Genomic DNA, 26,056 nt, shown 5'->3' on the forward strand with positions numbered 1-26,056 from the left:
GGTGAACCAACACACAAGCCAGGAAAAAAAGAGATACTACATATCAAAGAATTTATGAAAAATATATAGGTATCACTGTGGAAGAAAATTTTCTTCTGTAGAAAAATTTTATTTCCTTTGTTTTCTTTATTTGTTTCCAACTAGGAGAATTGATTATAATAGATCTGCTACTAGAAGAAAGATTTAAGTTCTTATGATAACTTGTGTGTTAATCTATACTTAGATATTTTCTACAAGTCACTGAACATCCTTCTAGTTAAATTTTCTTGTCTATAAAATGGATACATTTCAACCTTTCTGACATTAGAGTAATTTTCTTAATAAGAACACATGTTCCCTTTTATTCTAGAAACAAAGATCAAAATTCCAATACAATTCATTCATAAAATAAAGATCAAATTTCATATAAACACTACCACTTTAAATGTGAAAATATTAGTGCATCATTTGAAAGATTTATGAGTTCCATTGGTCTAAAAATAGTTTTAATATGAATAATTTGTAATATGCAGATAAATTATTATATCTGCCATTTTAATCCATTTCTATCAGAGTTTAAATTTTTCTTTTATCCTCAATCAATGATCTGAAACATGGTACAATGGAGATATTAACATTATAAACAAATTTGAGACTATGAGTTGATGGAATGGCTCAAGGAATTTATGTGAATATATTTTCCAAGTAAAACCCACACTCAGTGCTATAGTGATTTACAAAAACAAACTAGTATTGGCTCCCTAGAACACACTGTGTACATTATCTTCCTAACTAAACATTCAGTAACGTCACATTGGTAGCCAAAATTGGACATGGTGGGAGTATTTACAACACAGAAATCAGCAAGCAAGTCAGCTAACTCTAAATCCAGAGCTGGTTGTTAAATGTTTACCAGCACATCACTGCACTTTGATGCAAATCTTTCTCCACATATATTAAAGAAAGCATTGTTAAGGAAAATAGAGTCTGATAGATTTTTATTTGGTTCATCATGATATTCATTCAGAGTACAAGGATATCTCTAAATCATGTTTCAGGTTTGTTTTGTAAACATGATCACAAAGTAAGCAGATCTGTTATTTAGAACTTATCTATCCCTCTAGTCCTTGGTTGGGATTTCTAAGTTAGCAAAGAGTAAGCGAAGGAAGAAAGAAGAAAAATTAGAGAATTTGAAAACCTTGCAACTGAAAAAAAGCATTTGAGAAATTGAGAGTCCGGGGCTTTTTGATATTCCACTCTTCATACATACATCTTTTTTCAGTTTTAATAAGATTTAATTGACAGATAAAATAGTTTATATTTATAGTATACATCATGATGTTTTGATATATGAATATTTTGTTAAAATGATTAGAACAAGTTAATTAACATATACATCACTTCACATACTTTTTTTGGTGAGAACATTTAAGGTCTATTACTGAGTAATTTTCAAATCTACAATGTCCTAATTAGTCATTACGATGAACAATAGCTCTCTAGAACTAATTCTTCCTGGCTAACTGCAACTTTGTACCTTTGTCTAAATCTCCTCGTCCATGTTCCTGACCCTGTTAATCACCATTTCATTTTCCACCTTCACTAGTTCCATATTTTCAGATTTCATATATATGTGAGATCATGAATATTTGTCTTTCTATGGATGGCTTACTTCACTTAGCCTAATGTCCTCCAGATTCATCCATGTTGGTGCAGTTTATGTGGTTTCCTTCTTCTTAAAAGCTAAAGAGAATCCTGTTGTATGTACAGTCCACATTTCTCTTTGATTCCATCTTTGGGCTACTGTGAATAATGCTGCTCACAGTGAGCATGGGAATGCAGATCTGTTCAATATTTTATTTCATTTCCTTTGAATATAAACTCAGAAGCAGGTCTGTGAGAACATACAGAAGTTCTATGTTCAAATTTTTAGGGAAACTCCATACTTCTTTCCATAATAACTAGTTTTCCATAATAAATTTCCATAATAACCAGTTTTCCACACCCTTCCCAATGCTTGAAATTATACTTTTGCACAAAAAGATACTTCTAAATGCTTCTTTTAACAGACCAGAACTGATTGCATTTTACTGCCTTCCAAAAGCTAAAAATTTTCTGCCAGCACAACCTCTTCTCCCTGTAGATCAGCTAGGTCTCCTGGTAGAAGAAACACAGCAAGCACCTAGGGAATGAGATTAAAATAATAAAGGCTTCTTTTTGGTCTGTTGCTTGAGTATGTATAGAAGATGTCAGCACCAATGAGGTTTCACTCAAGAGACTGACCCTATTTTCATCACTAATACACTCCCTGATTTTCAATCTTTCTCTATACTCAACACTGAAAGCCTAATATAAATTGTACCTGGCATCCACTCTAAAGACTCAATTATCTTTTGACTGAATGAGTAAATGAATAAACAAATAAATATATAACCACATGCATTTTGGTTTCTTGATTTTTTAATTCCTTCATTGCCCCTGGGAGCAGCACAGGAGGCATAGAGTACCAAAGGAAAGGCAGCTTACTTTAGCTTCCTGGCTTTTTCATCAGCTGCCTGGAGCTTCCTCAGCCGCATCCTTTCTCTAGGTGTCATTTTCTGCACTTCAGATAGTTCCCGAAGAGTCTGCAGGTGTATCTTTTTTTGTCTATAAATCATAAGGATTCACCACATGCTAACATGCTCAGAAAAATTAAACAAATCTTTTACAGAAATATCATTACACTACTGAGAAAGCAAAAGCATCTCAAGACAGGCCAGGCAAAAACTAATAAACTTTGGATAGGTAATGAGCCAACCAGAACTGTAGTTAATTGACAATATTTTTCAAATTAGATTTTTGTTTAAAAGAAAATTATGTATTTTCCAAATTTCTGCTCATTTCATTGCCTATAACTAGTTTTCACAATGGTAAGACAAATTAGGATTGTGGTCATTAGGGAGCAAAACAACTGTCAGAGTAATTCAGCCATGTGTATAGGTATACAATCTTTGGAGTTAAGCAGGATTTGAATTCCACCTCTACCACTCATTAGCTCAATAGACTTGAATGAGAAATTGAACCTCAGTGTTCTCATCTGTAAAGAATGGGCTACAGTATGTATCATGAGATAATGTATGCACAAGTATTTATGATGGTATCACAATAGGTGTATTTTGCTGAGTATGACTTAATCACATAGGTTAACAACTAAATCTGGGTTCATATCATAACCTCCCAGCTTACATTTTATGTATCCTTGGGCAAGTTACTTAACCCATGACTATAAAAAAAGTACTACCTACTTCATAGGGTTTTCCTGCCTTTAAATGAGTTCATGTAAATGGATTCTATTAGATAGAATTCTATTAGAGCTGAGGATATGGTCATTAACCCCCAAAATGTTAGATAATATTATTACTTAAGAATCTTTTTCTTCAATAAAAGGAATGTGTTCACATTAATCTACTATTGAAAGGCCTACAACTACTTTCCCAATGATAATTGCTTCTGTTCCTGACTTGGTTAGGGATCAATAGCAAAGAACACCTTTTATAATCCACTCCTTCCTTAAGAACCACTAAGAGAATTGTAATGAGTTTTGTAGCAGTTCTCATTCCTCTGTAATATCATCCAAACACAGTCACCAAGCAAAGTTCAATCCTTCAGGCATATACATACCCAATTTTCTAAACCCAAACAGATCTCCTTAAAATATAGTCTTAGATCTTGAAAATAAGAGTGACTAATTGAAATCAATATTTCACAACATGAAATGCCCTCCAAATAATTAGATTCTAGCACACTGTTAACTCTAAACAGTGTAAGGCAAAGTGTTTCACAACTGCAGTGCAAAATAATAACTAAAATTAGCTCAATATTTTAAAAATAAGATATCTAGTACTTTCACATTTCTAGTTAATAAACTAAAATTTGAAATTCCAACCTTTCTTGAAAGAATAACTAGAAATTCAACAAAACAAGGTTATTAGAAGCATGCTTAAAAATTTGCCCCCTAAGGCACAATGTGCTTCACCTAGAGATCATGCATCACACAAAGACTGGATGCCTTGGTGGATAAGTTTCCCCTAGTTTGCATGTGAGGATGGAGACCACAATGCTGCAGTTAGGAAACCCACAGGACTAGGTGTGAGAGAAATATTGCTGGCTATCTGGCCTTGTAGATCAACCTATTTAGGGCCCCTATTCTCTTTTTTTTAACCTTTATTTAATTTATTTATTTTTATATGGTGCTACGGATGGAACCCAGGGCCTCCCATGTGCTAGGTAAGCGCTCTACCACTGAGCCACAACCCCAGCCCCAGGTCTCCTGTTCTCACTCCACTGTCCTGTACACTGCTGAAGAGGGACTGCTCTGCTCTGTGAGTCTTTATAATATTAAATATAGTTTGTTTGGCAAAATTATAGATTTAGTCTTTAAAAGCAGTGGTCCCAGGAGTTGTGCAGTGCACTGCATGCACAGTTACACATGGTGATTCTGAAGTAATATAGCATTCTAGACTCCTGCAAGTTATAGCACAAAAAATTTGAATGAGGAAAAAGAGAAGTTAGGGCAGAAAATAATTATAATTCTCTGAAAACACACTTTTCTAGTTCTTATATAAGAAGATACATACTTTAAGGAAGTAAATCTGGCTTATTTTCAATTGTCCCAGAACCCCATATTCTTCTGGCAGTTCACATTAAACAAACAATGTGTGAAAGCCACTTATGCTTATGATGGAAGGCTCATTAGCATAAATGTTACTAAATGTTTGAGATATTAATTTCTCTATACACTTACAAGGCAGCTGTGGAGCTACCCTGCAGATCTGTAAGCTGTGCAGTGGTTTAAAGTTTTATGATTTCAATTTGCTGCCACCTGGGGCAAAAAGCTTTGGAATGCTACATTACTGAAGCTCCTTAATTTCCTGGCAAGATTAAGTGAATTCTAGAATGCTCCATGCAGTCAGCTTAGCACTAATAGATTTTTAAAGACAAATGCATTTAACGTTTATGCTGGATGGCTTTTGAAAAACAAAGCAATTACTTACATGGCATTAATTATCCGGGCGGCCTCCTTCTGACAATCCAAATTCTTGTCTTCCAGAGTTATTTCAGAATATCTACACATCAGGTGCTAAAAAAATTAATAATAATCCTGGTAAACTTAAATTAGATTCCTCTTCAGTAATGAAATGAATGCAAGGACATAAAACTACTAGGAACCTTTTCTGATTTGGGGTATTATTGACTCTGGCAGGGAGCTTGAAAACTAAGTTCATAGTAACTATTTTTGTCTATATAAAGGTTATATAAAATTACATGGTAGCTTATGTGAGAAGACCTACAGGGTCAGGCTCCTGCCTACCTCTCCAACTTCACCTTGTACTACTTGCTCTCTTACTCCTTGTTACCCACTATAAGCAGGCCTGCTCTCAGCTCCAAGAACACTCACTTTCTCCAAATCCCAGCCTGGAATGGACAAATCTACATTCCTCAGGCTAGAACTAGGGTTTAGCAAATGAGGCACTCACTTTAGGTACAAAATCTAAGTGGGTACCAAAAAACTCTGTGACCAAGAGAAATAATACTTAAATACAATATTATTTTTAAAATCAAAATTAAGTCCTTATATACAAACAGAGATATGATAAATGGTGGTATAAAGGTGTATTAAGAATTTTATGCAAAAAATAAGAGAGCTCATGTATAATGGCATAATTTGGTGTGAACATACTTTATATACAGAATTACAAAAGATTGTGCTATGAATGGATAATTATGAATGTAATGCACCCCACTATTGTCATATATGTAAGAAATAAATTTAAAAAAGAAAAAAAATTAAGTCCAAAAAGCTATGAAGAATACAATATCAAATATTTAAATAAAGACATGATCCAATACTGAACTTGCCCAACTCTACTTCCTTGCTTTGCCCTAATCCTGGTTCTGTTGAATCTGTTGTTTAAACTTTAAATATTCTTCACCAGAGATAATTAGTATTATTTTGGATTTTAGATTATTGCATAAACATATATGATTTATCCTGATTGAGTTTTTGGTGTCCCCTTTAAGTTTGCTCTGGGTAGGTATCTCACTTGCCTGACCCTAGTCTTGGCAGATTCCCTGAGATCCTTTTTGTTTCTTTGTACATTGATGGCCCTTTTAGCTGGCACTAATTTCCCTTTGATAAAGGACTACCCAGAGCCCAATATGCTTGGCACATAGGGAGAACTGGAGGTGCCCAGGTCCTTAAGACTTCCTCTCCATGTTTTCCTTAGCTTCCTCTGGGAGTATGTGTTTGTGTAAGAACCTTCTCCTCTATGTCCACCTTCCATGAGCACAACTTAATTTAGGGCTGGGTTTTGTACTAGCTGTTCCCTATGATTCAAATTGTTCCTTACATTCTGGCTCCTTCTCCTGTGCTCACTGGTGTTGAAATGGTACCTACCCCTTCTTTGACTACCAAAGCCCCTCCCCACCTGTTACTTTTTGTAGAATCCTGTTCACTTTCTTCCTAATACTTGTGATCATTTATTTGTCTACTTTTCCTTGGTCACTGGGTTCTCTCACTAGCAGTCATGCTTCAAAAGATCAGGAACAATACCCATTCCTTTCATTTTAGCCTCCCCCCCAGTGTCAGCACAGTGCCTGGCACTTAAGAATGAGTATACATTATCACCACCTTTGTTTCCTCTAGATTTAGAACTTGGTCCACTGACTAAAAAGATATGCACATTTTGGAAGGTGGTTCCTATTAAATCTTTTCATGAAATCAGAAGAAACCTGCCTTAGGAGTTAGTATTGCAAAAGCCAGAGAAGCTAAAAAAAGAAAAAAAGCCCTCAGGGAAGAAACCATTTGCTTCTTTTTTACTACCATAGGCAGATCTACTATATCAAATTTTCTAAACCACAGGAAAACAAAATGAGCTCAATAAATAAAAAGTGTTAGTGAGTTACATATAATAAAAGAGTGGAATAATAAATGCTCAAAGAAAATCCCAGACTAACATCATTATTGGTGCATTCTTGTCCTAGTGGGGATATAATTCCAATGTGTTGAGGTAACAACTGTCAGTATAAGAGCCATAGAGTAGATGTTGAGATTAGGCATAAATTGAAAGCCCCAACATCCCATTTCTGGGCACATCTGGGAACTAGTGTTGATGTACAGTTGCAAACAGATTGTCCTGACTACCTTCTTTTTAATCTTGTTCCTCCTTTGTTTCTTAATGCATCTTATTTCCACGGTATATTTTCAAGTCACAGAATGTGTATATAAATGCTAATACCTGTTTCCCAGTATCCTTTTTATTTTAAATACCTGTAGCTGTTCATCAATGTAAGGGTTTTTTAAAATTTCTAGAGCAGATGGTCTCAATGAAGGATTCTTGTTCAACATGCTGTAATGTTCAAAAAGAAAATTATTTTTCAAGTAAGCTAAAGAATAAGTTCATTTAAACAAAATAATATTTTTTGACAATAGATTTCTTTCCATACCTTTCCATGATGGTGTTTAGTTCTCTTGGATATCTCTCAGGGAGGGAGGGTGTATCGCCCTCAACAATTTTTAAAACAATGGACAAGAAATTGGAGCCAGTGAATGCGTGATCCATACAACACATCTCATATAAAATACATGCCAGTGACCTGAAGATAAAAAGAATTTAAATAAGGAATTTCTGCCCTATTTTAAATGTGCTCATCATCATATAACTTCAGAGGTATTGGGGCACTGGCTGTGAAGTACTAACATACATTTCCGTTGTTTGTTTAAAAATTGCAATTTCAAAGTATTATTTTCCTATCTAAATAAAGTTCCCCCACCACCAAAAAAAGAAGAAAAAAAGAAAAAGAAATTTTTAAAAAGCACAAAAATAAAGGACAACAATAAGTCTGAATGAGTGCTTTTTCAAAAGGAGAATAAACACTCTGACAGTTAGCAAGTGCCTGCACAAATTTGGTTGATGTATTAAAAAATTTTTGAATTAGATTCTGTGCAGGAAAAATAAAATAAAGCTAAATATTATCTTCCTAAGGCAGTCTTGTTAATGCTATGCATGCAAAATAAAATTTTAATTTATAAGCCTAACCTTCCCTTTCCTGTGTATCCATGCATTTTGATAAGGAAACTAGCATTCCTTATTAGTTTCCTGAACATACTCCATTTGCAAGTATGTTAGGAGAGTAGTTTCTTGCAGCTTACATTAAAATGTATAATTCTCCCTTGGGGAGTATGAGACAATATTAAAATTCTAGATCAATCTAACACTGATTTGGATTAGTCATACAAATCAGCATCCTCTAAACCAGCAGAAAAATCTTTTCAATAGCTCTCCATCATAAAGAAAACTAAGGGGTAAATTCATTCTTGAATTTAGTATTAAGAGATAACTGAGCTGGGTGTGGTGGCGCAAAGCTGTAATTCAAAGTTAGCCTCAGCAACTTATCGAGGCCCTAAGCAACTCAGTGAAACCCTGTCTCTAAATAAAATATAAAAAAGGATTGGGAATGTGGCTCAGTGGTTAAGTGCACTTGGGCTCAACCCTGGTACAAAAAGAAAAGAAATAGTGTACTTCTCCTAAATAATGGGTTATTTTTATCTTATAGGCATTAGGAATTATGTACCTGGCTGGGTTTCTCTTTTCCTGTTATTTTATTGAAAGATTAGAAAATAAATGTATGATTAACCTTATATAAAGTTGCATTTTATGCAATTTTAAATACTGTATCTAATATATACAAATATATATACATGACTACAATAATTTATTTTGTGTTTGCTCATAAAATATGTACATGTATAAGAAAATTCTGGATACATACATTGATAATGTTTTGTCCCCCAAAATAAAAATAATAACAAAACATTAGTGCATTTTACAAAGCACTTTCATTTACATCTGAATGGAAACCCAAAACTGCCCAGTGAAATAGAGTTAATATCCAATTTTTCTTATTTTATAGATAAGGAAATTGCCTCAGAAAAGTTAAATGACTTGACCAAATTCATACAGGTGGTAAATTTAAACTCGACTCTCAAAATAAGGCATTTTTCTTCCCAAATTCTGTATTATTTTAATTAGAAAGAAGAGGAATGCTAGGAGAAATACAAAACATCGACTTAGAGCACCAAGATCAATGTAAACAAAAAAGTAAAGAAAATTATTTGAAGCTCAATAAATGTTGCATTCATCTATAATACTATTAAATTGTATGTGACATATTAGAATACACTTAGATTTTTTTATAGCCAGAAAAAAATTTTTCCTTCAAATAAAGATGAAAGAATGCCATTTTTAGACAAGTGAAAATAGATAGTTCATTGCCAGCAGGAAAGTATTAAAAAGTCCTTAGAGGGAATACTTATATTAAAGAAAAATTATCCCAAACAGAAACCAGTAATGCAAGAGGAAATAAAGAAGACCCAAAAGACTAATTCTGTGAATATGTATAAATGGGTATTAAATCTACAAAATAATATTAACTATAGCTAGTGAGATTTAAAAATTATACAGAATAAAAATTTATAACAAAAATAATGCAAAGGACAAGAGTATAAACAAGAAAATTAAAGTACTTTAACGTTCTTGAATTACTGAAAAAGTGGTTAAAATAATAATTTTTTAACTGAACAACAATAAGTCCAGGATGCAAGTAATATTTCTTAGGGTTATAATTAAAAGAATACAATATTTTTGTTTGTTACATACACATTTATATGTTTATATAACAGACTATTATAAGTTACTAGATGAAAAAATCAAATTTCAAAAAATTTAAGCCAAAAGAAAGGAAGAAAAGGAAAGAAAAATGAACACAACAACAAGTGGGACATATATAAAACAATAATAAAATGAAAATAAAAATAAAAGTATAACTACATTAATATAAAATCTTTTCCATTTGAAAAGACTAAGCTTATCAGACTGGATTTTTAAAAAAAGTAGACACTGTTCACAAAATAAACCTGGAATACAAGAACACAGAACATTGATAGAAAAAGATACATCATGTAAAAAATATTATTAGTATAGCTATACTACACAGACAAAGTAGAAGTTAAGGCAAGAACCACTACTAAGATTAAGAAATGGACTGTTAAAAAAAATCATACAATTAGGAACATATAACAGTTTTAATTTGTATATAACCATTAACATTCTGTGTTTTTATTGTGTAGCAACAACTCATAGAATTAAAAGGAAAAATAAATTATCAATCATTGTGATTCATAATCACACATGTTTTCAATAAGCTGATGGAACAAGCAGACATAAAAATCAGTAAGCATAGAAAAAAATCTATACAACACAATTATCAAAATTGACAAAATGGCATAAATGCACCCTACAGTAACGAAATTTAAATTCAGGGACACATTAAACATTTTGCCAAAACTGAGTACACATGGGGTCATAAAACAAGCCTCAACAGATTTCAAGGATCAAAATCTTGTGAATATATACTCCAACTACAGTAAAATTAAGCTAGACATGCATAATGGAAAAATAGAACGTGGGGATGGGGGGACTATAAAATTTCCAACTTATAAATTAGGGAATATACATTTAAATAATTCTTGTTAAGAATCACAAAAGAAATCAGAAAATATTCTTAACTGAATGCTAATGAAGTTATAAAATATCAATAGTCATTGAATGCAGCAAAGGAAAGTACTTACAACAAAGCTGAAAGTATTTAATGCATATATTAGCAGAGAAAAAGGCTTAAATTCTATGATCTAAGTAAACTTGATAATCTAGTAACAGACTAGCAAATCACAGCAAAGAATTTAAATTTTTAAGAAGAGAAGAAATTAATGAAATAAAAATGAACATAATAAAAACAGAATCAGTAAAGACAAGGAAATTTACTAGACCTCTAGCAAGACTGATTCATAAAACAAGAAGAAAAAAACAGATCAATAATAACAATAATGGAAAAGGGAATGTAACACTGTGGACTCCATGTATACTAGAAAGTAGTAGGACAGCATTATAAACATGTTTTCTGCCAATAAATTTGACAATTTGGATTAAATGAACAGTGTTTGAAAATTACAATTTACCAAACTGACACAAGAAGAAATAGAAATTATGAACAGTCCTTTACCCATTAAACATAGAAAAGTCAGTAATGAAATAAATTGACAGGAGACAGGAAGATAGCAAATTAGAGCACCTAGCTCTTACCCAATTTTCTATGAGATACGATTAAAAGAACTGGAGAGCAACTGGATATCTAGGAAGGTGATAGTGAGAGAATATTGAAGTTCAATAATGGACAGGCAGAGATTTGGATAGTGGAGCAGAGGGTAATAAAATGGAGTGCCCAGCATGAGCAATATGGCAGCAGCAGTGCAGTAGAAGATGGAGGAGTCCCCTTGAGTACCACTAATGCAGGATTTGACACCTTGAAGGAAAATGCAGTCTAAACAGAAAATAGACTTGGATCTTCATATCAATACTGGTTATGAATAAGTTCTCTACACTTCCCAGTGTATTCTCAAGGTGCTATACCACGAAGCCATCTTGATAAGTCTTATCTCAGTTTACTCTTCTAAAGTCAAAGGCCCCTGCATTTTTCTGACTCTTGTTCTCCAGAAATATTGCTGGGCTGGTTCAGGAAGCAAATGTCTTGAGATTCACTTTGGCCAAAAACTGAATAAAAATTCAGTAAGAATTCAGTAAGAATTCCATGTGGTGGGAACCAGGATTGACACACCTAGGGAACTAAAGATGGCTCCTTTTTAAAACTGGCAGTTTAGAAAACAAGCTGCAGGAATTGTGGGGAGAGGCGGGTATGGGCACATACCTGCAATTTCCTTCAGGAACTATCTTGGAATACCAGAGTCAAAGGTAGTGGATTGTACAGGGCTCCCTTTCTCCTTCCCCCAGTACAAATGGCTGAGACTCCACAGCCTCTCCCTGTATTTGGATTGTGCAACACAAAAGGTGCTGGAGTCCCTGACACTCTGCAACTTCAATGTCTTCCCCAGTCTCCAAATGCATAGTCCAAATAAATCAGGAGTAAATATTTTCCTGGGCAGTTCTGAGCTCCACTCTTGCTTAATTTGGTGTGCAGGGAAGATAAGAGATATTCCAACTGAATTCAACCACAAACCATTCCTGCTGGTCATATGGCAAACACCACAAGGGAAAGAAGTGAAAAAAACTTTTGCTCTCTCCAAAGGGCACTCGGAAGCTCTGATCAGCATAGGTTATTATCATCTACTCCTACATGCACAATTGAGCACCTCAAGAGAGGAAATTTTTATTAATATTTTTGTTACTATTCTTTTGTTTGTATATATAGTTTCTTTTCTTTATCCACCTTTTTTAAAACCTTTTTCCTGTTTCCCCCTTTTCTCTTTTAATTTTTTTTTCTTTTTCTTTTTTTTTTCTTTAGTTTCCTGGGCAAGGTTTAATGCTTGGCTTCCTCTTTTAATTTCTAAATTTTTCTTTTTCCTTTTTTTCATGATTTCCTTTTTTCTTCCTTTTTATATTGCTTTTTAACTTTTATCTTACTCTGTATAATTTTTGCCCCTTTCTCTTCTGTTGTTGGTGTTGTCATATTTTTTATTTTTTGCTATCAGGGATTGAACTGAGGGGTACTTTACCACTCAACTATATCCACAGCCCTTTTTATTTTGAGATATGGTCTCACTAAGTTGCTGAGGGCCTTGCTAAGTTTCTGAGGCTGGCCTCAAACTTGCCATCCTCCTGCTTCAGCTTCTGAGTCCTTTGGATTATAGGTGTGCACCACCATGCCCAGTGGTGGTGTCATTGTTGTTTTTATTTTTTATCTGGGTATTTTGCTGTTGTTAAAGGTGTTGCTGTTGTTTGTTTTTTTTTTTCTTCTTTCTGTGTGGTATTGGGTATCAAGCCCAGCACTTCAAGAATGTTGGGTGGGTACTCTGCCAGTGAGCTATATTCCTATCCCAGCTCAGAGATACTGAACCTCACTGGGCAGTTCTGAGTTCTGCTCTCACTTAATTAGCCCCACTTGAAATTTATAGCTATTTTAATTTAAAGAATAAGAGAAATAAAAGTCCCAGTTATCAACCTACCCCCAACTAGACACAGCTTTGGGGAACCTGAAGTCCTACTTCTGCAAATTAATCCCCATAGCAACAGCAGAGAGAAATAACACAATGGTTGTGGACAGCACATAAAACCTCAAGCATATATTTATTCCATACTTTGTCAAATTATATATTACTCCTTCAGACCACACTTTCCTGAACCACCAGAGAAGCCCCACTCTTGCTAGACCTACAGAGAAAGCAGGTCCCTCTGGCTGGGATATCTTGTGAATTGTGTCAAAACCCTCTAATCACTGTCAAAGCAGCCACAGGGAAACTATACTGTTAAGTCAAACTGGAATTAAATTCACCACTACATAGCAACCATATATTCCAGGGCATAATGTCAAGAGAAGACTACTTACTAAGTGAACCCTCACATACAAATGGAAGAGATATCCATCCAAATAGATGTGCAAAGAAATACAAGAAATATGAAAAAACACAACACTCCCTAGAGTTCAGAACTCTCTAAAAATTGATTCCAAAGGCAGCAAAGTGGATGAAATGCTAGACAAATAATTCAAAAGAATAATTATAAAAAAGCTCAATTAATTCCAAAAGGAGATCAATAAACAGCAGAAGGAATTAAGGAAGACAATGCAGGATATGAAAGAGCAATTCATTAAAGAGATAGTCTTTGAAAAAGAACCAAACAGAAATCTTGGAAATGAAAAGTTCACTAAGTCAGATTAATTAGTAAAATAGCAGAAACTTCTCTAAATTTTGGGAAAACCCAAAACATCCAGGCATAGGAGGCGTTTAGAATCCCAAAAAAAGGCCAGAAAAGAACCTCCCCACAAGGTTTTATAGTTAAACTGACAAAATACAAAATAAAGAAAGAATACTTTAAAATGCAAGAGAGAAGTGCCCACAATTTTAAAGGAAAATCCATCAGAATAACAAATTTCTTAGCAAAATATCTGAAGACTAGGGAAATATGGAATAATGTATTTTAAATCCTTAAAGAAAATAACTGCCAACCTAGATTACTATATCCAGCAGTTATATCCTTCAGAATCAAAGGAGAAATAAAGATTTTATAAGATAAATACAAATTAAAGAAATTCATGACCACTAAATCAGCATTACAGAAGACACTTAAAGGAATTTTATACCCAGAAGAAGCAAGATACAAACTTGAGAACATGGAAAAAGAATAGGTTTCACTATGAGTAGATCAACAAGTGAGAATTAGGAAGAATTCACATGATTAATTCAATAAACCATCATGCTTTTCAGATGAATAAGGGAGAAAAAACAAACACAAACTATTAAAAACAACCAGAAGGAAAACAACAAAATGACAGGAACAAGTACATGCCTTTCAATAATAACCCTAAATGTAAGTAGTCTTAATTTTCCAAATAAAAAGTAACAACAGGCTAACTGGATTAAACACAAAACCTGACAATATACCACCTGCAAGAAACTCACCTCACTCACAAAGATCAAAAGTGAAAAGATGGAAAACAATATTCTAAGCAAACAGAATTAAAAGTAAGCAAGAGTGGTATACTCATATCAGACAAAACAGACTGCAAGCAAAATTAAGAGATAAAGAAGGTCACTATATATTCATAAAGGGAACAAATTTCTCAAGAGGATGTTAGCAATTACTAATACATATGCACCAAATGTCAGAAGATCCACTTGTATAAAACAAACACTACTGGACATAAAGGGAGAGACAGCCTCCAAGACAATAATAGGGGGGAACTTCAATATTCCACTCTCACCAATAGATAGATCATTCAACTAAAAAAATCAACAAGAAGCATTAAAGTTAAATTAAACTATAGATCAAATGGATTTAACAAACATATACAAAGTATTTCATCCATCAGCTACAAAATATACATTATTTTCATCAGCACATGGAACTTTTCCAAAATATGTCATAAAACAAGTCTTAACAAAATTTTTAAAAACTGGAATGATTTCTTGTATCTTATTAGATCATAACAGAATGAAACTAGAAATCAATAGCAATTGATATTAAAAATTATACAAACACATTGAAATTGAAAAATCTACTTTTTTTTTTCTTTCTGGCATTGGGGATTGAACTTAGGGCTTTAGACATGCTAGCTAAGTACTTTACCGCTGAGCTATATACTTAGACCAAACAATACACTTTTGAACAGTCAGTCATTGAAAAAAAACGGGGGCACAGAGTTTGACTAAAACACTCCAACAATCAAAGAAAAATGGAAAGACAAGGCTGAGAATGTAGCTCAGTGGTAGAGCACTTGCCTATCATGTGTGAGACCCTGGGTTCAATCCCCAGCATCCCTCCCTGCCCCACACCAAAAAAAAGCTGATAATGGAAAATAGCAGAAGCTGTAGGATACAGTGAAAGCAGTATTCAGAGAAAAGTTTATAGATATGAGTGCCTACATTAAAAAAAAAACAGCAGAGAGATTTCAAATAATGAATAATGTATTCAAGGCCTACAAAACATGGGAATATCCAAAAGTAGATCAATGGATGGAGAAAAATAATAAAGATCAGACCAGAAATTAATCAAATAGAACTGAAAGAACAATATAAATCATCAATGAAACAAAGAGTCGATTCTTTGAAAAGATAAACAGGACCAACAAATTTTTGTTTTCTTTTTCCATACTGGAGATTCTGACAAACCTTTAGCCAAACTATGCAAAAGAAAAGTCCCAATAGAGGCAAAAAGAAAATGTTATATTATAATAGAAACCACTGAAAATTCTTAGGATTATTGGGGAATATTTTGAAAAACTATACGCCAATAAACTGGAAAACAGAAGAAATGGACATATTTCTAAACACAAATGACTGATCAAAACTGAACCAAGAGGATATAAATACTTGAATAGATCAAAAACAAGCAATGGAAATTGAAACAATAATTTCAAAAATCCCAACAAAGAAAAGTACAGATGATTCACTGATGAATTTTACCAGTCTTAATACTAATGTTCCTCATACTATTCTATAAAATAGGGAAGAAATCATTCCAAATTCATTTTACAAAATCAGTATTACCTGCTACAAAAACTTGATAGGAATATGACAAACTAAAAATTTATAGACCAATATCCTTGGCCAACATAGATGCAAAAATTCTCAATAAAATACTTGCAAATAAAATTCAACATTACATTTAAAAGAAATCACACACCATGATCAACTTGGTTTCATTCCAGGGATGCAAGGATGGTTCAATATATGCAAATCAATAAACATAATGCACAAATGGGATCAACAAAAAAATCACATGATCATCTCAATAGATACAGAAAAGACTTTGAAAAACATTCATCATCACTTCTAATAAAACCCCTGAATAAATCAGATATAGGTGGCTCACACCTCAACATAAAGGCTATATAAGACAAATCCATAGCCAACATCATGCTGAATGGGGAGAAACTGAACACATTTCCTCTATGATCAGCAACAAGACAAGGGTGTCTACTCTCACCACTCTTATTTAATAAAGTACTTAAAATTTTAACCAGAGCAATTAGGCAAGAGGAAGAAAAAAATGAATACTAGTAGGAAATGAAGAAGTCAAATTATTCCTATCTGCATTCTGTCTAGTTAGAAAATCCCAGACTCCTCAGAAAATCCCAGCAAAGCAGAAGGATATGAAATGAACATCAAAACTGAATCATTTTTCTATACACTAATAGTGAAGTCATTGAGGAAGGTATCCAGAAACCAATCCTAATCACAACAACCTCAAACAAAAACAAAAACAAAACAAAAAACAAAAGAAATCATAGAATAAATTGAAAAATAAATTAAAGAAAGGAGGCGAAAGACCTCTACAACAAAAATTACAAAACACTGAAGAAAGAAAATGATGAAGATACTAAAATATAGCAAAACTCCCATGTTCATAGTTAATATTATTAAAATAACCATGCTACTGTAAGTGCCCTATTATTCAATGTAATCCCTATAAAAATACCAGTGCCATTAAAAAATGTTAAAATTCTTTGGAAGCAAGAAGACCCAAAATAGCCAAAGCAATCCTGAGAAAGAAAAGCAGTGCTATGTGTCACAATACCTGATTTCAAACTATGCTGTAGAGCCATACTAACAAAACAACAGAGGACCCAGAAATAAACCCCACAGCTATAGCTAACTGAAAATATACACTAGATACAACCAGGGAGAAGCTACATTTCTTGCCCAATTTCTTTAAGTGTGAAAAAATTACTAGAATACCTTTCTGTACATATGTAAACTTCCAGATTGAACTGGATCTGAACATATTACTCTCTGGGTTTCAGTGGGCGAATCTCATTAGTACTTCTTAAAATTAAGCCTCATTCCTTGCCATAACAAAAAAGTACATTCTGCTAATACATATACCTACATACACACTGGTGATAAAGAAAACATCAAATTATGCTTGGAAAAAGGAACTTTTATACACTGTTGGTGAGATGTAAATTAGTATACTATGTTATGGTAAAATAGTATGGAAAATGATATAAAGTTTCCTCAAAACACTAAAATTAGAACTCCATATGATCTAGATATGATCTACTCCTGGATATTTATCCAAACAAATGAATGGATATCTTCTACATGTAAATATCCACATGTAGAAGATTGAAATTAGATCCCTATCTCTCAACCTGTACAAAAAATTAACTCATAATGGATCAAAGACCTCAATGAAGACCTGAGACTTTGAAACTACTAAATGAAAACATAGGGGAAACCCTTAAAGATATTGGCATGGGCCACAATTTCCCAAATGGGACTCCAAAACCTGGGAAGCAAAGAAAGGGATTGACAAGTAGAATTATATCAAACTAAAAATAATTATACAGCAAATGAAATAAACAACAGAGTGAAGAGACAATCTTCAGAATGGGAGAAATCTTTGCCAGTTATTCATTTAACAGAGGATAATATCCAAAATATATAAAGAACTCAAAAAACTTAACAGCAAAAAAACCCAAGTAACTCAATCAAAAAGTGGGCAAATGTTCTTAATAGACCTTCTCAAAGAAGTAAAAATAGCACTAAATATATGAAACATGCTCAATATCTTTAGCCATCCATCTCACCTCTGTCAGAATGGTTATTATAAAAAAATATAGCAAGGACATGGAGAAAAAGAAACTTTTATACACTGTTGGTGAGAATGTAAATTAGTATAGCTACCATGGAAAATGATATAAAGGTTCCTCAAAACACTAAAATTAGAACTACATATGATATAGATATGATCTACTCCTAGTTATTTATCCAAACAAATGAATGGATAAAGAAAACATTATTCATCCAAAAATAGAATAACAAAATCATGTCACTCAAAGGAAAATGAGTGGAACTGGAGACATCATGATAAATCAGACACAGAAAGACAAATATTGAATGTTCTTTTCTTATATGTGAAAACTCAAAAAAAAAAAAAAAAGGATGACCTGGAAGTAGAAGAGGGACTATCAGAGAAGAGGAAGGAAGAAGGAAGGGAAGAGGAAGAGGAAAGGGAGGGTGGCTATGATGAGGGAGGGTGGCTATGATAACCACACAATATATATGTGCATGCATGGAAATAGCACAATGAAATCCATCAATTATACAATGAGTATGGATTAATAATTATAATAATAAAATTTAAAAGCTTTCCACAGGAAAACTATAGACCAGATGACTTTCCTAGCAAATTCTTTCAAACATTTAATTAATAAATCACACCAGTCTTTTTCAATCTCTTTATTTTCTAAAGCCAGAAAAACATTGATAGCAAAATATAATAAATATTTTACTGAAAAGGAAAATCATAGGTGAACGTTTTTCATGAATGTAAATGCAAAAACTCTAAATGCATAATATGTATATACATATTAGAAATAGAATATGATGATATATTAAAACAATACTACATTATGATAAAGTAGATTTTATTTCAGGAATACAGAGTTGACATAACATTTGAAAATCAATTAATGAAATAAACCTCATTACAGGATAAAAGAGAACTATCATAACATCATCTTGATAGATGTGGAAAAAATGCATTTCATAATATTAAAATCTATTTACATTTTTATAAAGAAGCAAAGTCAGCACACTAGATATGGGTGGTAATAGTCTTCATCTGATTTTTGAAGCTAAATAGGTAGTAACATTAAGCTTACTGGTTAAATATGAAAATTTATTATTTTTTTCTGACATAGGAATCAAGATAAAGATGCCTGTACCACATCTATCAACAGGTAGTAAAGGTGCTACACAGTACAATCAGTCCAGAAAATTTAATAATAATCATGAAGATTGGAAAAGACATTAAATTGTCACTAATCGTATCAACATGACTGCATATATAAAAAATTTTGACAAATTGTTAGAATTAACAGGTGAATTTAGTGAGTTTACCAGATACAGGCTGGGGTTGTGACTCAGCAGTAGAGCACTCAGCAGTAGAGACACACATTTTTAAAATGAAATTTTAAATGTCATTTACAGTAACATCACAAAATGTCAAATACCTACAAATAACTTAGGAAAGATGTGTCAGATCCTACACTACAATGTAAACCACAATGCAGTGCCAAGAAATTAATTAAGACTGAAAAAAAAGAGGGAGAGATCAAAGACAATGAAAGGCAGAGATAGCCTGCATAGTCTTTCTTGCCTGGTAATCTGCACCCAACTCTCTGCCTTCCTGCCCTTCCCTTGGATAGGCAGTCCACCCAGGTCTTCATGGATACTAGACCCATGTTCACAGATTGGAAGATTCAATACTGATGATATATAGAGCTAATACAATAACAATTAAAATCCTAATGGACTTTTTTGAAGAAATTTACAAGTTGATTCTGAATTCATATGGATTGCTATCAAATATCAAGTTTTATTACAAAGTTATAGTACTTATGAGAGTGTGATATTGGAAAAGACAACATAAAAACAGACCAATGGAACAAAGTAGAACCGTTCTCAAAGACAGTCTTTGAGAACACAGAACTGCACAAATTCAATCACTTGAGTAATGCAAAGATGAACTCTAGTGCATGATTATGTAAGCATGTGTTTTTTTTTAAAAAAATTATGCTGGTTCAATTGAATATCAGTACAGAAAATAATTTATTTGGATATATGTCTCCCCTTCCCCTTCCCCCATATCTCTCTCTCTTCTCTCTCTCTCTCTCTCTCTCTCTCTCTCTCTCTCTCTCTCACACACACACACACACACACACACACACACACACACACACATCAATTATAACCTGGAATGTAGCCTTTAAAACACCTCTTTTTAAATTCTCTGTTTCCTCTGATAGGGAGAATCACAGATTCGAGGACATAAGTCCTCTGTGTTTTTCCTTTGCTAGCAAAGCAATAAAACTTCTTTTTCCTTTTACTAAAAAAAAAAAAATCAATTATAGATTAACAGGGAAAGATAAAATCATAAAGCTTTTAAATGAAGAAATGAGAATATCTTCCTGATTTCTTGAGAAACAAATTAACAATAAAGTTATGGGCTTATAAAATGAACTTCATAAAAATTATGAACTTACAGGGCTGGGGTTGTGACTCAGCAGTAGAGCGCTCACCTAGCATGTGCAAGCCCTAGGTTCAATCCTCATCACCACATAAATAAATAAAATAAAGGTATAAAATAAAGAAGTTTAAAAAATTATGAACTTCTATTCATGAAAAGATACCATTAGAAGAATACAATGGAATAACAAGAGGGAGAAGATATTTGTGATTCAAATATTCACCAAAGACTGGTAACCAGTATATGCAAAAAAATTAATTAATTAATTAATTAATTGAAACTACAAATCAATAAGAAAAACAAAAGAATCCAATAGAAAAATGGGAAAAAGACTTGAACAGGTACTAAGTGGTCAAAAATCATGAGAAAATGCTCAACTCTTTAGCCATCAGAGAAATAAAAAACAAAAACCATGGTGAAGTAATTAAACAGACTCCTCAGAATGACTAAAATAAAAACAGACAATATCATTAGTATTTGTTAACTATAAACAAAAGTTTTCTTGGAGAAAAGAGGCTATTTATTACTAATAAATGATAATAATCAGATTGAATCAAATATTTCTATTTGTGTTCAGAATGTGTAAAATATTTGTGTTATGAAGTGCACTAAAAAGTCTGTAATTCAAACCTCAAGAATTTCTTTTCCTACTCATAGAATAGTACAGCTAAGAGAGTATAAAGATTTTCTAATTCCAAACTCTCATTTTATCTGAGGATCTATGTTCAGTCCCCACAGGTTCAGAGTTTACTTCAGGACTTGGATTAGAAGCAGAACAAAACCATACAACCTCTCCTGGCTGACAGATCTGAAGGGTTGATGGGAGCAATCATCCCTGAATAGAGACATTTTAAGCTGTCTTGGAAGTGATCTGTTAAGATTGTCTCCACCAATAATACAAACAGCAACAATAAGAAGTAGTAAAAATAATATCTAAAATTTTAATTAAGTTTATTATGATTTATGCTCTGTTCTACATTCCTTACACATTTTAACTCACTGAATGATCCTCACAACAACACCAAGGTGGTAGGAACTCTTTTTTCAGATGAGAAAATCAGAAGATTGGGCAAACTGAGTGTTGCATATTGAGTAGGTGGTGGAGCCAGGTGGAGGCCAGGATAGCAACCCAAGCTGCAGACTGTGGAAACATACACTTACGTCATCCTGCCTCTCAAGGCTGCTTCAATCAGAGCATTTCGGATCTTTAAGTTCTCTTTAGTTGGAAATCATAGGCTAGCCTTGACAGAGCCTTTCAAGCACAGGCTGACTTTCCAGATCAACATTTGGAATCAAAATTCACCTTTAATGATCACTAGGCCCTTCAACAGTAAACAGTGCAAGACATCAGATCATGGCAAACAGGGCACACACAATGAGATTCTCCATGGAAAATGAAAGAAACGCAGACAAGTTTGCCTATTGTTTTTTCACTGCTTGGAAGGAAAGGGAAATCAGATATCTCTTAACAGTGACTTGATCATGAGGGTCAACTCCTGGTTTTATAGGGATATAACTCTACCTGAGACACATTTGATGAATTTATTAAGATTATAAAAAGATGTGCAATTACCTGGCTAAACAGATTACAGAACAGTTAGATCTAGAGGCTGATTCAGTAACCACATAACTTTGATATGGCTACTGTCTTTTTTGGAAATCTCTCAGCTACACTGCATCATGCTGCTTTTCATTTATGCATTCACTTTGATCTATGATATTTGCTTATGCTTGAGCACATGGATAAGTCTTTATTCATCAGTCAGTAATCTGCAGAAAAAGACCTGCTATGGTCCCAGTGCACCTGCTGGAATGGGTACAAATGAATGAAATATGAGACAATTTGGTTACAGAAACCCCCTTGACACTTGGGGTGAAAGGATTTTTTATTATTTGGTTATACATTTAAAATTCTATTATATATAATTTTTAAAATTCTGGTAACTATATTTATATGTCTCTATGCTTTTATTTTCACATACTTTCAACTTGACATTTACATATGGGAACTATTATATCATCTCAAATTCCTAACTTCCTTTGAAGGATTTTCTCTTATTTGACTCCCAGTTCTTAACTTTGACAATATGAAAGTGTTGAGGGGGCAGAGTCAGGTAAGGATAGCTGAAAAATACATTAAGAAGTGTATTTTACTTAGAAGTCTGTGATTTGAATTCCTTTCTTACCAAAATGCAGTCAACTTTGAAGAAGGAAGCAAATAAGTCCCTGTGGAAATGACTAGAAGTGATAAAAGGGAAATTTGGGATCAGGTGCATGTGAAGCAAACTACACCTACTCCATAAACTTGCCATTTGTCCAAGTCAACCAGATCTATGGGGAGGATTGCTGAATCAGAGATTGATAATGAATTTAAAATGCAACTCAGACTTTGCCTTGACTCAGCATAGCTAAATTTGCCCTTTGAAATCTTCCCAGACCCTGTAAACAGAACTCTAACCTGCAGCAGTGAATGCTTTTGGTTTGTTGGGAAGTTTTAGTGATGTTCTTGATAATATTTTTATTTGCTGTAATTGAGAAGCACAAAGCACTTTGATAATACACACTGAAAAAAGAGTACGCATAATTTAAGCCGTTGAATATAGTAATATAAATTTAATGAGTAGTGAGTTTTGCTTTAGGGTACATTATCCTTAACAAAAATCTACTTAGAATCAAATATTAACATAAGCTCTGAATATTTAAATTTTTAAAAATAGACATTGGTTGCTTGAGTTAATACTCAAGAAACAATATTACATAGAAAGTGTTTATTAAGGGCTGCCATGTCCCAGACTTATATCGTTTTCCTTTAATGTATATACAAACTATCTAGTGATCTTGTTAGAATGCTGATTCTGAACATTTGGAAAGAAATGTCAGCTACGATGAAAACACAGCTTTAGGATCGTCATTGAATCCCAATGTAAAATAGAGAAGTTAGACTGCAAAAGCAAAAACTCGTGGCCCAATATTTTCAAACAAAGTTAAGTGGTAAGGAGTCCCCTTTGAAGCTCAAAGTAGAAGTGGGTTAAGAGAAACTGCATAACTACATGACTTGCACAGTGTCAGTATCTATGTGAGAAGGGAAGAAAAGCAACGACATGATTGAAGGATCTGAGAACAGTAGAACCTCAAAATAGCCAACAGGTACTCCCTTGAAAGAAAGAACAGTGGGCCAAGTTAAGAATAGCAGCTAAAACTAGTAGAGATGCTCCCCAATCCCAAATCAGGGTGAATGTAAAATAAGGATAAGACCTAAAGCAGCTGGAGCAGTATAACTTCAATATAATTTTCCACACTGATAAAAATGTTCTATATTTCTGCAAATAGTGGTCACTAAGCCACATGGAGATAAGAACTTGAAATATGGCTGGTGTGACTAATAAACTGAATTTTAAAGGAATATTTAAAAGGAAAAGTAAATTCATTCCTCCCACCATTATCATGCATATCACTATGTTTTAGAGAAGATCCATAAAATTATAGGAAAAAAAAACATGATTCGGGTGAATTTTCTCCTCCTCATACCAGCTCTCTCTAATGAATTCCACAATCAAGATTTACAATTTTTTGAAGATTATCTCATCCCTACCCCTAGTGGTAGTTCCATGTCCTCTAGATCATAAGAACTTGGCCAATGGAAGAACAAAACCAATACCAAAAGAGAAACAAAGGCAAGGAGACAACAGGGTGTGGAGAAAAAAAAACCTGGCTAAAAGAGAAATCTTTTTTTTTTTCATCTTAACTATTTTTGAGGTCACAGTCACAAATTTTATACAAGCCATGCAGTTTGGGAAAGGACCATGGACAGTGCTAAGTTAGTTTGCACAGGTGATTGGTAATAGAAATAATTGAGGCAGCCTCCCATTCCCAGCTGTTACTCACTCAGACACTCTACTAAGGCTGGATGTGGAAACAGCCTCCACTACTTATGTGGCATAAACTGCTTCACACTTTGAGCAAGTGGCTATGTTCCAACTGCTTTAATTTTATACAGACTTCAGAGGCATTTAAAGAAAGAATATCACAAGTAGGCAAATGTGGCAGGTTAATAGAAAATCTGCCTATCTCCCGTCTTTAGTCTGTTCCAGCCATCCCCTCCAGTCTGTTTTCTACAATCTAGCTTGTATATATTATACAAGACTGACTTATAAGACTGACTCCCCTGGAAGACTGATTACTCTTTGCTCTAATTCCTTTTCCCTTTCCCCATGGAGGGTGTGCTTCCTTTCTTGTTGATAATGGAATTGGCATGACTTGGTTCAGTCAATATAATATGGGCAGATATGAAGAATATCACAATGGAGTAGAAGCTTTAAACACAGGTACATAGTTAGCTAAGCCCTTGCTCCTTCTCTCTCTTTTCCCTTTTTGCTTATGGGAAAATCTGTATTCTGGAATTGAGAAAACCCTGGAGCAGAGCAGGATAGCAATTTAAAGCAGAGATTTATTTAACCTGCAGTCTCCAAGTATTATGAAGAAAAAATTACATGTTTTAAGAATGTTAAGATTTTTTTTAGAGTTGCTATTCCAGCAAAGCTGACTAATACAATGTCCCTGGGCTTAGCAGATTTCAGCAATTCATCATCTCTCAGAATAAAACCCATGTTCCTTATCATGGCTTATATGAGTCCTCCACCATTGACCACCACTCCCCTCCATGCCACATATATGCATTTTATGCTCAAGTTCATGAGAAGACAATGAGCTTTACAATGAGAAGACAATGCTTCCATGTCCTTAATAACAGTGTCCCCCAAGTATTCAGGAGTCATAGAAAACACTCATTTGCAATTATTTTTAAATTACTTGTTTATTTTTTAAAATAAAGAAATACCAAAACAAGAGTTTCAAAATGTATGATATATTTAAAATTTTCGTTAAATAAATTAATGCCTTTTACATATAACTCCTCATTTGGAGACAACTTCAAACACATATATTTGAGACCCTTTGTGAATGATAAGGCCCAACTCAAATGATTCCTCTGGCCAATCACTTTCTTTCCCTACACAGTCCCCTCCAACTCCTCCAGTAGACACCCTCCATTTTTGGTCATTGATACTTTTCCCTCTACCCAAAATGCTTTTTGTCAAACTCTTCTCCATCCTTCATCATTGTGAGCAGGCCCATTACCCACTCTGAGAATATATTGATACTCTGCACCACTACCTCAGTAGTAAATCACTACCTCCTTTATACATCAGAGCCCTGTATTATACCATAATAGAATATAGAATTTTTACATGCCTGTCTAGCCTTTGAGGACAGACACCAGAATATATATATGTCTTGATGTCTTTCTTTCTACACCACCACAAAGGGGCAAGAAGGAGTAAAGCTATCCTGGTAGACTAGCTTTCTGGTATCGAAGGAGAAACCCTAATTTGCAGCATTTATTGATTTCCATGATAAAATACCAACTACTGAATGCTGAGTTAAAAAGAGATGTGGGTCTTGCTAGCTGGTATAAGTGGGCTCCACCATATCAG

The 26,056-nt window shown here is 33.7% G+C and overlaps 1 protein-coding gene across 8 annotated transcripts in view; it reads right to left on the reverse strand.

Moving 5' to 3' along the window:
* Nek11 (NIMA related kinase 11) overlaps positions 1–26,056 on the reverse strand; it is a 315,212-nt gene that overhangs the window by 169,501 nt on the left and 119,655 nt on the right. For 7 of the 8 annotated variants that reach the window (XM_076868276.2, XM_076868274.2, XM_076868272.2 and 4 more), the window contains 4 exons: positions 7,465–7,614; positions 7,289–7,367; positions 5,013–5,098; positions 2,506–2,625 (listed from right to left, as the gene is read on the reverse strand). In XM_076868276.2, coding sequence (XP_076724391.2) covers positions 2,506–2,625; positions 5,013–5,098; positions 7,289–7,367; positions 7,465–7,614 — 435 coding nt within the window. The remainder of the gene's footprint in view (positions 1–2,505; positions 2,626–5,012; positions 5,099–7,288; positions 7,368–7,464; positions 7,615–26,056) is intronic. The other variant, XM_076868271.2, reaches the window with a different exon arrangement.

The sequence above is a fragment of the Callospermophilus lateralis genome, chromosome 10 (assembly GCF_048772815.1).
Source record: "Callospermophilus lateralis isolate mCalLat2 chromosome 10, mCalLat2.hap1, whole genome shotgun sequence".
NCBI classification, from domain to species: domain Eukaryota; kingdom Metazoa; phylum Chordata; class Mammalia; order Rodentia; family Sciuridae; genus Callospermophilus; species Callospermophilus lateralis.